General features: G+C 43.6%; 1 protein-coding gene across 4 annotated transcripts in view; it reads left to right on the top strand.

Annotated features, from left to right (window-relative positions):
• LOC147427305 (protein MICRORCHIDIA 2-like) overlaps nt 1-10998 on the top strand; it is a 115939-nt gene extending 104941 nt beyond the window's left edge. For 3 of the 4 annotated variants that reach the window (XM_086499361.1, XM_086499358.1, XM_086499359.1), the window contains exons 7-21: nt 7510-7585; nt 7700-7778; nt 7858-7986; nt 8164-8262; nt 8450-8551; nt 8625-8777; nt 8983-9075; nt 9232-9283; nt 9418-9529; nt 9664-9758; nt 9831-9929; nt 10024-10112; nt 10185-10285; nt 10368-10410; nt 10487-10998. In XM_086499361.1, the coding sequence (XP_086355487.1) occupies nt 7510-7585; nt 7700-7778; nt 7858-7986; nt 8164-8262; nt 8450-8551; nt 8625-8777; nt 8983-9075; nt 9232-9283; nt 9418-9529; nt 9664-9758; nt 9831-9929; nt 10024-10112; nt 10185-10285; nt 10368-10410; nt 10487-10588 (1424 nt within the window). In that variant the 3' untranslated portion in view covers nt 10589-10998. The remainder of the gene's footprint in view (nt 1-7509; nt 7586-7699; nt 7779-7857; nt 7987-8163; nt 8263-8449; nt 8552-8624; nt 8778-8982; nt 9076-9231; nt 9284-9417; nt 9530-9663; nt 9759-9830; nt 9930-10023; nt 10113-10184; nt 10286-10367; nt 10411-10486) is intronic. The other variant, XM_086499360.1, reaches the window with a different exon arrangement.
• The last annotated feature ends 1991 nt before the right edge of the window (nt 10999-12989 follow it).

Genomic DNA, 12989 nt, shown 5'->3' with positions numbered 1-12989 from the left:
CGTCATTGTGTTGACCCTCGTTTCGCTTCCGCTTATGCTCCACTTTGGAGGCTTTGGGTGTGGGAGGGTCGTGCCCTATCTCAGCTATATTGGGACCCAGGAGAGTGGCATTGGCCTCCCTCTAACCCTACATGTGCACCGGTATCCTTCTTTGAGTACACTGTTAGGATTGGACGGTTAGCATTGATGAGACAACAACCAGAGCAGCCCACTCGTATGCAATTCTGGTTACACCTAGGTCTCTCTCATGCCTATCTGCAGCAGTTTTGGTCCGCCATCTGGGATTTACATGCGGCTCGTCGTATTTCTTTTTTCATGTGGATGATTGCGCATGCAAGACTTCCAGTTGGGACTTGGCTAGCTACTATGGGTCATGATCCGTTATGTACTCGCTGTCCTTTGCGACTCCTTGAGTCACCTGCACACTGTCTTTGGTCATGCTCAGCTTCCCATGTAGTGTGGCTTGCAGTTTGCTTTCTACTTAGCAGAGCAGGTGTTCAACATGGATTTCTTACTTGGGGATCTGTCTCATGGTTGATGCCGATGCCCGGCCCCCATCTTTTTTACGAGGGCTCAGACACAGATCCAGCCTTTATGCTTACCTCGGCTGGTTATCAGTGAGGGACTTTGGCTATGCTACCACAGATTGCTTGGCAGGGGGATTCTCAGACACGTGATGAGGTTTTTTCAGTCATCACTAGTATTACACTATGGAATGTTTGGAGAGCTCGTTGTCTCCACATTCTCAGTGCGGCTCCACAGCTCCTTCAGGATACCCTCACTACCATTTGGCTAGATATCATTCACACCTTGATTTGGCAGTGGGATTCTTCCTCAGGTGCATCTCGAGCAGCCGAGGCTCGCCATTTTGCCTTCCTTTGGCGTCAGGCACGATCCCCACTCTTTTTCACTCTTACAGGTGGATAGATTACGTGGCATTATGCCCCTCCTCGGTGGTTTCTCCTCCAGTTGTCACACCGACCACCATGAGATTGTTTTAGTCGAGTTGTCACTATAGTGGCTCTCCTCCTTACATTCAGCTTGTACACCCCCTGTGATAGGCTATTTTGGCATCCGTTGGGGATTATATTGTACTCAGTATTATACAGCCCTTACTTTTTCCAAGAGAGAGAGAGAGAGAGAGAGAGAGAGAGAGAGAGAGAGAGAGAGAGAGAGAGAGAGAGAGAGAGAGAGACGAAATGAAATGATATATATTAACGTCTTCAAAAGGCCAGAATGACCTATGAGACCAAACTGATACAAAAGTGGTGAATCTGTTACAATGTCTGGGTACCTTAGTACTAAAGTACTTAAGTGTGAAAAGTGTGAAAGTGTGAAAATAAATGTGAAAAACTAAATACAAAGTATTAAATAAACTTCTTAGGAGCATTCTAGGTGTCTGGCTAGAATGCTTCTAATCCTTTGTTGTAGTCTCCTCCGGTGAAGTGTGCTTCTGCATCTCGGTCGTGGTCGTCTCGATTTCCTAAGCTCAATCGCCCTGTCAATGAGGGTGCCTTTGGTATGAATGTGGGTACTCCTTTGTGCTGGCTGCTGGCCTCTTACTTCTCCTTCCACTCCTGCTTCTCTCGATCCGAAGAAATCTGTGATCTGCCTCTAAGGCTGTAGTGCTCTTTGTCTTCTCATTAGATTATCCCCGTGCCGATGTAGTTCCAGTAGGTACAAGCCTAAGCATCTTTGATCTTGGTATTGCATGACTCTATCTAGAGGTCCAAAGCCTTCTTTAAATAGGCAATGGAAACGCCCAAGTATCTCATAGTATACGGTGCAATGGCATATGTAGTGTAATTCTGTCTCCGGCTCCATTCCGCATAACTTGCAAATTCTGCTCTCAGGTGGGATTCCCCTAAATCTGCCAAATTCAATTTCCAGCCGATGTGAGGATGTACGAATCTGACCAATAGCACATCTCAAACCATGAGACAAGTGGGTATCCATGTAGCTCGGGCGAATCACAAATCCATCTTCAGATAGTTGTAGGAAGTTTTCTTTGTAGTCGGCCATCTTCGTGCCCAATTCTTGTGTAGGGTCTACCCATGTCCTCTTAGTATCCAACTGTATAAGATCCTGACGGATGATTTTATTAATCTCCGTTCGTGTAATTGCCAGTGATGGAGCCGCAAGAGAGTATTGGAAGGGGGGTAATCTTTCCATACTGAACCCATGTCTCTGAAACCACGAGGACAATTGCGCATACCAGCATGATGTATCCCCTTTCATTGCTAATTGTTGAGAGGATTCGAGGGCCAGTCTAGTATATCGGCAATTATTTGTATCCCACAAACCATGTATAAAGGACACTGATCTGGTAAGAGCTTCAATTTCTATCGGAGGGGCAGCTAGTTCCACTCGGGTAATCGCGTGTGGTACGGAGGCCTTGGCTCTAATCATTCGGGAAATCATAGATACCAAAGGTCTCTCCATTGACTTCCAATTATCCTGATCCACAGATGGTCCCCAAATCTGGACCCCATAAAGCATAGCCGAAGCCACCACAGTATCAAAGAGCCAAAGTTTTGTTCGTGGTTCCTGAAATTGCACTTGTGAACACATCCTCTCCAACCCTCCCAAGGTCGTAGAGGCTCTGGACAATCTAGCATCCGCTGCTCTGCAAATACCACACCAAGGTATGTGTATGCATCTGTGTACTCTACCGTATCTTGGCCATATGCAAATGTAGGTGCCGATTTCCTAACCCATTGCGGTGTGGTGTTAGGAGAGAGAGAGAAGTGAACAGAAATTTACTTGCGTACTGTTGTTTCTCTAGAGTCTGTTCAATGCTTTTCGCCTAAAGTTTACTCGCCCAAACTTGTGTGAAATGCATCGAAAACCCTCAGTCCCGTTGTCGGAGTGCGTGGTTCTCCAGGGTTGATCGGGAAAGCGCCAGGCTTCTGGTTGTAGACGAATAGTCAGTGTAGCCTCAAACCAAGGGAAACCGGTGCAGATAGGGAGAATTCAAGGGTTAATAAGAGCGTATAGTGAAGATTAGAGAGTAATTTGAGAAGACGGACATGATTGGGAACGCAATTTATGGTTAAAAGACAAAAAGAAATGACGCATAATTGACGTACGAACCCAACACAAGCTATCAATTCATGATCTCTGATAACCCTATTACAAATCAATCGCATACGCTATTGTCGATATGCAAATTGATTTGCAAAACCCTAATAAACAATCCCCAAAATGGAAGCATTTTGTAATTGCCAGCACAACTCTTCTCCTATGCCTTTTGATATGCAAAACCCTAATAAAAAATCCCCAAAAGTGAAGCACCCCGTAATTGCCAGCACAACTCTTCTCTTAAATGGCTCACTTGCTCTTGAATCTTCAAGATTCCCATGAAAAAAGACCCTTTTTCCCTTCCTTGTAACCTTCTCCTGCCCTTTTGTCCTTCAGCGAGTGCTATCGGGAGAGAGCACCCTTTCTTCCCTTAAATTTCCCGTGTGTTAGATTTTCAGGAAGCTTGCCTTGTCCACTTCAATGAGAGCCGAGAGAGAGAACTTGCTTTCTATTGCCTCCTTCCTTGATGGAAAGCTCCAGAGAGAGAGAGAGCTAGAGCTTAGAGATCTTCCCCTTGCCGACTGAACCGCCTCCTCTTATGTCCGATTCCCCTCTTTTCCCTTAAACCTAACCCTCCCACATGCATATCTCCCCCCCCCCCCCCCCCCCCCCCTTTTTGGACAGTCACGACGCCTTGACTGTCCCTTTTTGTGAAAGGGCTATTTCCTTTCAATAAAATAAATCCAAGCAATCATTCATATGACCCATGGGCGGCCGGCTAGTCCACTACACCGTCTTGGCTTACACATCAGCCAAAGCATAGCTAGGCACAACATTTTCTCCGATAGCCCCTGGCCCGCATACATATTCGATCAAAGCACCACCAAGCACGCCATCTTTTTTGGACGATCCCTTACCTCAATCGGCATAGAAATCTCAAAAGCACTGCCTAGGACAAGTGATGCTTTTGTCAAGTCACCATATTTAGAGTACATATCGACCAAGGCAATGCTAAGCACATCAAGTGTTGCCAACAACCCCCCAAGCCCAAGCCTTGTATACCAAATCCTCGCAAACCCCAGTATTTGGCATACATATTAACTGAAATATCCTGAAGACCACCACATTTGGCATGCTTATCAACTGAAGCATTGTCAACACAGCTCCTCAAGCAGGCTTCGTGCCGTGATTGAAGCGCACCACTATTGGCATACTAATAGCCAAGGCAGATCCAAGATCAACTTGTTTTGGCCAAATATCGTCACAACTTTAATTGCATCAACATTAATTTACCTTGCTCATGGATGTCCAAAACTTCGGAAAAAAATAAACCTGCCTTAAGTTGAGCAGTGAATGCCTGATTTGCGCACTATAACGCACATGTCATAGCCCTTTTCAATTACTAGCAATCATACCCCCATTAAACTTGATTCAACTTCCTCGATACACATTGCGAGGTGGATCCAAGAACAACAGAATGGGCCTTCGAAATATATCCACTTTCCATATCTCCTTTGTTCGGACTCCAATTGACGAGCTGTAAAGACAGGCACGGAGAGCATATCAAGCACTACAATTTTGGCCTATTAAAGTGCAATTTTACAACATCACTGCATCTTGGTCTGTAGGCATCAAATCTCATTTTAATGGCCCCGAACCCACATTTGGCATACATTCTAGTCATCCTGTTGTCATAATAGATTCTGGCATAAATTGTAAGATTGGCAAAATTAAAAAATGCATGCAATTCCTCCTCTTTCATCTTGTGTCTGCAAAGTGGCACACAAAGCTAATCTCCCTTTTTTTTTTTTTTTTTTCAAAAAAACTGCCCTACATGGATCGATCCGTAACAATCCGTAGAGAACAGCCGTACGGTACGGAACGGATCCATACGTATGTTTTGAAACAACCTTGAGGGGGTCAAAGGCTCTTTCCATGAGGACTGAGGCGGATTCTACCTTAGGGGGGTCCCTTGAATAACCATCTTGCTTCCTCTATCCTTGCAGCGGCCACGACAAACTCCACCAGAATGGTTTCAGGTCGGAGTCTCCCGTAGCTTCTGTTGAGACATGTTGGGGAGAGCCTTCTCCACCCACTTCTTGACCATGAATTCTTTTGGTTGTTGGGGAAGCTTGGCCACTAGAGACTTTGTTCATGAGTTTTGCAAATGTCTCATCAGGTCGGAGCACCAAGTTTTCCAACTCATCCAAGACTTTCTCTTGAAAATCACCTGGTCTGAAAGCTTCACATAATTGTTGCCTTATAGTTGCCGAAGTTGTAAAGTGGTTCTCAGCAAATTGATTGTACCATTTATCTGCTAAGGCCTCCAAGGTTGATGGGAAGAGCACTAGGTAGGCATCATCTCTATTGAGGCCAAGACCAGTGCAAAGATACAAATCTCCTAGCATGGTCTTTTGCATCCCTTGTGGAGAGTCCTTTGAAAGTCGGAAACTTTATGTTCACCTTAGCCAGAATGCTTGTTAGCTCCTCCATTGTTGCTTGCTCAGGAGCCTTTTGCTTAGGAGCCTTTTGTAACATTGTTGGTGGAAAGTGTACTAGGGAAGGTGGTGAGGAGCTGGTTGACAGAGATGCTTGAGGAGGTAGAGGTAGTAGGGGTGGAGGACTTTATTGCAAAGGACTCCTTAGGGGGCTTGTTCGATCTCTAGACTGCCTTGTATGTGTCATGCAGTTGCAACAGACCTACCCAAGCTTTGGGCACCAAGACCCTTGAACTTGCTGGATACTCTAGACCCACTTGACCAGCCTGGACCATACCAGGGTAGATCAGCTAGACCACTCGAGCTAGACAGGGGCGAGAGACTAGACCAGCTAGACCAAGGTGGACGAGGCGATGATGGACTGGACGAGAGCGAAGGTGGACTAGACCAAGCTGGTTAGGCCGAAGGTGGACTAAGCTAAGTTGGACCAGACCGGCAGAGTAGACCAGGCGAGGGGCTGAACCAGCTAGCTCCTTGGCCATGTATCCTTAGTGGAGTGAGACTTTAGTTAGGTCCAACAGGGCGTGCCAAAATGAAAGCACTTGTAGGAGAAAAAGTGTGCCGTGCTCTCTATTGTGGGCGATCCTCAATGCAATATGCGTGAAACGTCACTCCAATAGAAAGAAAACACAATAGAGCAATGGAACAAGCAACTCAAAGACACAACAATAGACTTAGAACTCAATGGAACTCGACTAACACATGGAACCACTACAGACTCTGGCTGGAAGCACACTTAGCTCCAAGCCCAGGACTCACAAGGACAATGGGGGTGTTGAGACTCCACTGCGCAGGGAAAGTGCAGATGTGAGGTGCAGGGTTGTTCTCGTCCGTCGTACGGCTTGTCCCGTCCTGTCCCGTCCGGACGTCCCGTCCGTTCCGTCCGGCCTTTTTTTTATTTTAATAAGTCCGTTTGACCGGCTTAAAAAACGTTGATCTCGGACGGACTTTTCAAGGTGGTCTCATAAACAGGGTGGAAGAGGATCGTGAAAGCTATTGCGGCTGTCGGTCCATGAGGGGTGGACGGGTCCATCCTATGCGGACATGCGCACCAAGAAGCTCGACGAAGAGCGGACTTGCAAGTTGCCTTCTTGTCCAATGTGATAATCAATTCTCTAATTGTCCCAAGTGTAAAATCTAGGGTTAAGAATTGCGTGTTTTTATTTTTGAACGTACGTAACCATGTCGTACAACATAAAATTTTCTAGTTCGATGAGTACCGTACGTCTTCGTACGTGGACAAAACGTACGTGATCGTACGAGACCACCCTGGTGAGGTGCTAGACACAAGAGATTAGACTCATAGAAAGTATGGTGTATATAACGACTAGAACCAACTACACATATAAATCATTAAGAGCCACCAACGGCTAGCAAAATATCCCTGACAGTCCAGCTACGTCTATCCCCGAGCTGTGGTGGTGGTGAACAGGCTATGGTGTCTACTAGACCACCGCCCGTGTCTCTGCCAAGTGAGAGTCCATCCAGTGTGAACCCAAGACCAACTGTAAGTGGAACTGCTTGTCTATGCAAGTGACACTGTAGCCCTGCTACAATTATCATAATGATAAGACTAATTGAGCAAGACTTGCTCTTTGTAATTTTGTCTCTCTTATTTCGTTGCGTTTGTGTGATAGTGCTTTGTGATGTTGTGCGTATTAGCGCACAGTTATTAGCTCTCACTTGAGCACTCTATTTTTCACCATGGAGTGTGTGTGTGTGCTAGAGATCTCCTTGTCTCCCACATTCATATCATGCGCTCTTAACAACCACGAGGTTCAAGATTTCTTTCTCAAAAAGTCATCAAATATCATTCGAAACAACTAACTCTTAATTCTTATGTATCCAAATTTCAACTAAGGTCTTCTCAATTTCATGTTTCTCTTGGAATTTTTTTTTGTTCTGGCCTAAGGTTTTTAAAGTCGACTGTTAGATGCTGGACACTCCATGTTTCATGCTTATGTATAGCTTGTGTACATGTTAATTCCAGATGGCAATGGATTCAAGACAAGCACGATGAGACTCGGAGCAGATGCCATTGTTTTCAGTCGTTGTGTTGGAGACAGGTTTCTGTAATTTTTGTTCAACATTATGATTAAAGACCATTCTTGTTCTTCTTTATAGATACTCTCAATTGGCATATATGTCTATGGACTCATTTTATTCTGATTTTTTATCAGGTTTATCACTCAAAGTGTGGGTCTGCTTTCATACACATTTCTTCGAGCTACCGGTCACGAAGATATAGTAGTCCCCATGGTAATTTCTTGAAAATGGCTAGTCAAATAACCTTCAAATGTTACTAGTTTGTTTTAACTTGTGTTGTGTTTTTTCAAAGGTTGATTTTGAATTGAAGAATGGGAAACCAAAGAAACTTTTGCGAACTACTCAAGAAGATTGGACAAGAAATTTTTCGACTGTGCTACAGTGGTCTCCTTATGCTACCGAGGCTGAGCTTCTGAAGCAGGTGATGTTTGAAGAGAGCTCTAAGGACTGGGGTATATATTTTCAAGAGCTCTTCTAGTCCATCCTAATACATGAATTGCTAAAATTGGAACACTTTCCTCTTTGGATACCTCCCTTACTGGGCTTGAATGTTTGCTGACTATATTTCTCCCATTTTGTGAATGATATTTTTTTGCAGTTTGATGACCTAGGACAGCATGGGACAAAAGTTATTGTTTACAATTTGTGGATGAACGATGATGGTGAACTAGAGCTAGATTTTGACACGGACAAGCAGGTAGCATGGCACTTTCGTTTTTCTACTAGCTATGTTTTTTCTGAAGCAATTAGGAGGCAATCAACTTGTTTGGATATAGATTTGTGATAGGTCTGCTAGAACATGTTGACTTTCTTCAGAATATTTTAATCATTAATTGACTTCAAAATAGCATGAAACAGATAATATGCATCCAATTTTCCTTCAGGATATTCAAGTGAGAGGCACTTCAAAGCCAGAAAAGAACGATTCTTTACAAAAGCAGTTGACCAATGGGCATATAGCGAATAGACTACGCTTTTCATTAAGGGTGAGCTTCATATTGACACTCCCTTTTTTTACTTGATGAAGTGGTTCTCATGAAGCAAAATTGGTTGTGATAGGCTTATGCATCCATTCTCTACTTGCAAATGCCACCAAACTTCCAAATAATTTTACGAGGCAAGATTGTTGAGCATCTAAGCATCGCGGATGATCTCAAGTTTGCAGAACGCATTTTGTACAAACCAAACACCAAGGATTTTAATTACAAAGAGGTAAATTGTTCATGCTTGCTAAAACCATGCCACAGACGTGTGAATGAAGTGTAAAATTGCATATTCATAGACACCCAGTCATTTCAAAGGGATCATAATGACATTCACTTTTCTTCTCATTGTATGATTATTTTGGACTCCCATCCTAGCAACCTGGTGGGGATTCCAGAGCCTGTATTTGGTGGGCTAATCTTTCATAATGTAGGTGTCGGTGGTTACAACCATTGGTTTTGCCAAAGAAGCTCCCCTGGTTAGCGTGCATGGATTTAATGTCTACCATAAGAACCGTTTGATCATGGTATCTCTCAATAATTGGTTTTTGGAGTTAGTTTCTGTCGTTGCCTTATTTCCTTTCTCGTTGTATGTATGTCTCATCGGACTCTTGAGGCCTGTTACTGTGATCATTGAATATGGTGGTTGGCGATTTCTCATATTTGTTGCTTTTTGGTTTTAGCCTTTTTGGAAAGTCTTTCAAGAAAACAGCAGCAGAGGAAGAGGTGTTGTTGGTAAGTGTTTGGTTAGCTCATTTGAGACTTCAGGCAGCGGTAAAATCTGAATGTTTAGCCTTCAAACAAATGAACTTATTTTTGGAACTATTAGCAATTATACCGGTTTAGCCTGAGACAGATCCTTGATTTAGGGGTACTGGAAGCGAACTTTATGGAGCCAGCACATGACAAGCAAGACTTTGAGAGAACACCAATTTTGCAGCGATTAGAAACAAGGCTAAAGCAGATGACAGTAGAGTACTGGTGAGCTCCACATGTGACCGTGGTCAATTGTCAACCCCTAGAAGAAATTATCTTGCTTGCCCTTATGCCGGCTGCTTGCCTTTACTGCTTGTATATGAAGGCTAGCTAATAACCTTTATCTGGACCCTTGGCAGGAATCTGCACTGCAACTTGATTGGGTATCAAGCCCCAAAGCAGTCGAGTAAAAACCGCTCTTCTGCCTCTCCAAGTGAAGCTGCAGGTCATGCAGGTAACTTTTTTGCTCATCTAAATTTAAAGAACACAAGCACTAAACTGAGCTAGCTGTATTTGGCGTGAGCAGGGACACAGAGTGAAGGTAAACAGGGTGAATCCTCAGCACCTTCGACGCCGCCACAGCCTGGGGCGGATCCCCTTATCTTAGTGGATTCGGTGCATGCGGGTAAGAGTGTCTATTGGGAGCTACATCGTGGAGATGCGGCCCTCAGTTTTAATCTTGAAAGAGGTCCAGTGATGTGTTGGGTACTGATGTACAGGAAAGAGGTCTAATGATGTGTTGAATACTGAGGAGACGAGCTGCTCAAAGCGGCCGAAGCTCTCAGCCTCAAATTCTCTCGCACATCAAGTAACCACCTGTAAACTTTTGCTCATTAGAACTCTACAGATTGTTGGGCCTCAATTGTGTTGCTACTTGCAGCAAGCTATTGTCGTGCGGAATCGAGATACACCGTCCACTCTGGAGAACTCCGAAATTAACATGGAGGAAGTTTCTGAGGAATTGAATGAATTGAGGGAAAGGTAATGTTTCTTGTGATCATCAAAGGTCCTGATCAATGGAACTCTACTGTACAAAGTGACCTAGCCCTTGCTATATTGTCAGGTGTGAAGAGTACAAGAGTCGTGAGGAGGTTTTGAAGTCGAAGGTGAGGTTTTCATTGGGTGCTAATTATTTCTGTTCCTTGTAAAGAGGTGAGCTCATTGTTTACTATTTTTGAGCAGGTTGCTGAATTGGAAGCTGAGCTGCATGAGGTGAAGGGGAAATACAAGGCACTTGTGGAAAAATCAGTCGAGCTAAGAAAGCCAAAAGAAGAACGTTCATAGGAGCTAACAACCCAACCTTGTTCCCTTTCCTTTGGAATTGAATGCAATCAGTTTTGGACACACCCAGGACGGCAGTTAAAGTTTTTTGAGATCCACCTGCGGTCAGGAAAACGATGGGAGTTAGTTACACAAAGCTGTTCAGGATGCTGTGCTGAAAGCTCACTTCAAGTCTGCTCTTTGAAATTGGCAGCTCATCCAGGAAGCATTCTAACCAGTTAACTTACATCTGACAAGCACCTTTTTGTTCTGGCTGTGCCAACGTTGTACAAAACGGAGTATCATTTGTATCATTGCAGAACACCACTGTGTAACCTCCTACCAAAAGCTTTTATTTAGTGTGCCTCACACAGCTCTAGGAATGACTTTTGTTCTTCCTGAGCTTGTTCATGATTATTATTAATTTTTTGCCATTGCCTATGCGACAAAACAGCTATCAAACTTGTAAAAAATACTAAAATTGTAGAGAAACAAGTGAATCAAAGGAGCTAGCTGATAGCATGTCTCTGAAAAGCTTGAAGAGTTTTGCCAATGTAGAGAAAAAGGGGCCGTGTGCCATGAGACCTACAAAGAAAAGCTCTTCGAAATTAGAATACATTCGAAACCAGTGTATTCTAATCAACCCAAATAACGAATTTTTGCATGTTGATAAGCAAAATATCATCACCATAGAGCATCAAGTTGTCCGAAGGACGCAATGGGCTTAAAACTCGTACTCTTTCTCATCTTAAGCTTTATCCTAAAAGCCCAAGAGCAATCTTCATGTCCATAAATAATTCTTAAATGCTGAAGAATGTCTTCTTTCGATCCAATCCAAAATTTTATGCAATTCCTTGAAAATTTCGCAACGAGTTGTAAGAATTTTTACCTAAAATAGCAATTTCAATAATAAACTCTCAATTTCTTTGGGAACAAAATTCTGCTAAAACCTTACGGCGTTTTCAAGATGATGTGGGGATTCGAAGGGTTGAGGAATCACCCAAGCTTCTGGTCCTTGGAGTGGGAGTGACATTTGGCATTTAAAAACGATCTTGCAGTGTGATACGCCATATGGGGATTCGAAGGGTTGAGGGAATCACCCAAGCCTCTGGTCCTTGGAGTGGGAATGGCGAACTTGAAGAAATAAAAAGCATGGAGAGCTATCTGCAGGTTTGCTCATGGGTGGTGAAGAGTGGAGAAGGAAAATTGCAAGTAGACTAGGGCACCTTCTGAGAAAAAGTGCGGAGGCCAACGTCTCGTCTCTCCCACTTGGAAGGAAGTGGCTGCTCCCACACAATTGCTTCCAGCCCAGGCAGGCTGTGGCATGAAGTTCACCCTCCACTCTTGCTCTAATAGGCATTGTAGGAAAATCCCAAACGATAAATGATCCCTTGGTATTTACGGAGGGGATGCTTTGGCTCGCCAGATAGCCCATGTGGAACCTAGCCAAGTAAGCCCCTTTTTTTTTTTTGGGGGGGGGGGTGGGGGGGGGGGGGGGTAGCAAAGCACCAGATACTTTTATCAGGTCGCACCCACCACCCATACTTGCATGTCTCAAGGGTTGAACTATAACGGGCGTACTTAAAAGCTTGTTTCCTTTTCGCTACAAGAACCACGGCTAGATCAAAGTTGTAAAATTTCCCTTTGAACTTGAGATTTCAATGAGTTGTAAATCAATGAGAGCAGACCTCTAACCAACTCAACAAACTAATTTGGTTGTTGAGAGAGTTAGCCACAAAAATTACATTGAGTTTATGGCTTCAAACAAAAATCCATTGGAACTCCAAATGAAGTGCCTGAGGAGTCAATAGAAAGCTTGAGCCAAGCTTTTTGCACACACAGTGAGCTTCAGCTCTCACAATGTGGTAATGCAAACACAATCACTCCATACACAAATCTAATGGGAGAATTGCACCAATATTGATCCTATTTGGGTATTACATTGATTGTACAAGTGTGATTGGGCAAGAACTATGTCAGAGAAAACGTATAAGGAGATAGATTGGAGGAAAATACTTGTGCAATGACCTAATTTTTTCTAATTAATCATTAATTATTTAAGGAGCTAGGGGCTCAATGATGTCTAAGAACATGTCTACATCACTCATGCATTAGAGAGTGATTATGCAACTGATGCTATTAAGTAGGGCTTACTAGAAGTAGGAGCTACTAGTCCTCTAAAGGCATGACAAATTGCTAGATTAGAATTATTTAGTGGGGGGTAACATTCATGGTGTGTGTGTGTGTGTGTGTGTGTGTGTGTGTGTGTGTGGAGGCAAGAAATGACAAAATAGGAAAATCCATGTTAAAACTTAGTCATTAATTCAAATTTTGGAATGCGGGTATGAAAGTGCTTGTGTTGTTACTTGCCTCCACCACAAACATCCGTAGTTCTACACCACTTAATATAGAACTCTCTTAACTA

Source organism: Adiantum capillus-veneris, chromosome 24, assembly GCF_014529385.1.
Source record: "Adiantum capillus-veneris isolate H3 chromosome 24, ASM1452938v2, whole genome shotgun sequence".
NCBI lineage: Eukaryota > Viridiplantae > Streptophyta > Polypodiopsida > Polypodiales > Pteridaceae > Adiantum > Adiantum capillus-veneris.
Note: the sequence above shows the minus strand (reverse complement) of the source record. Positions and strands in the feature narration are given on the sequence as shown.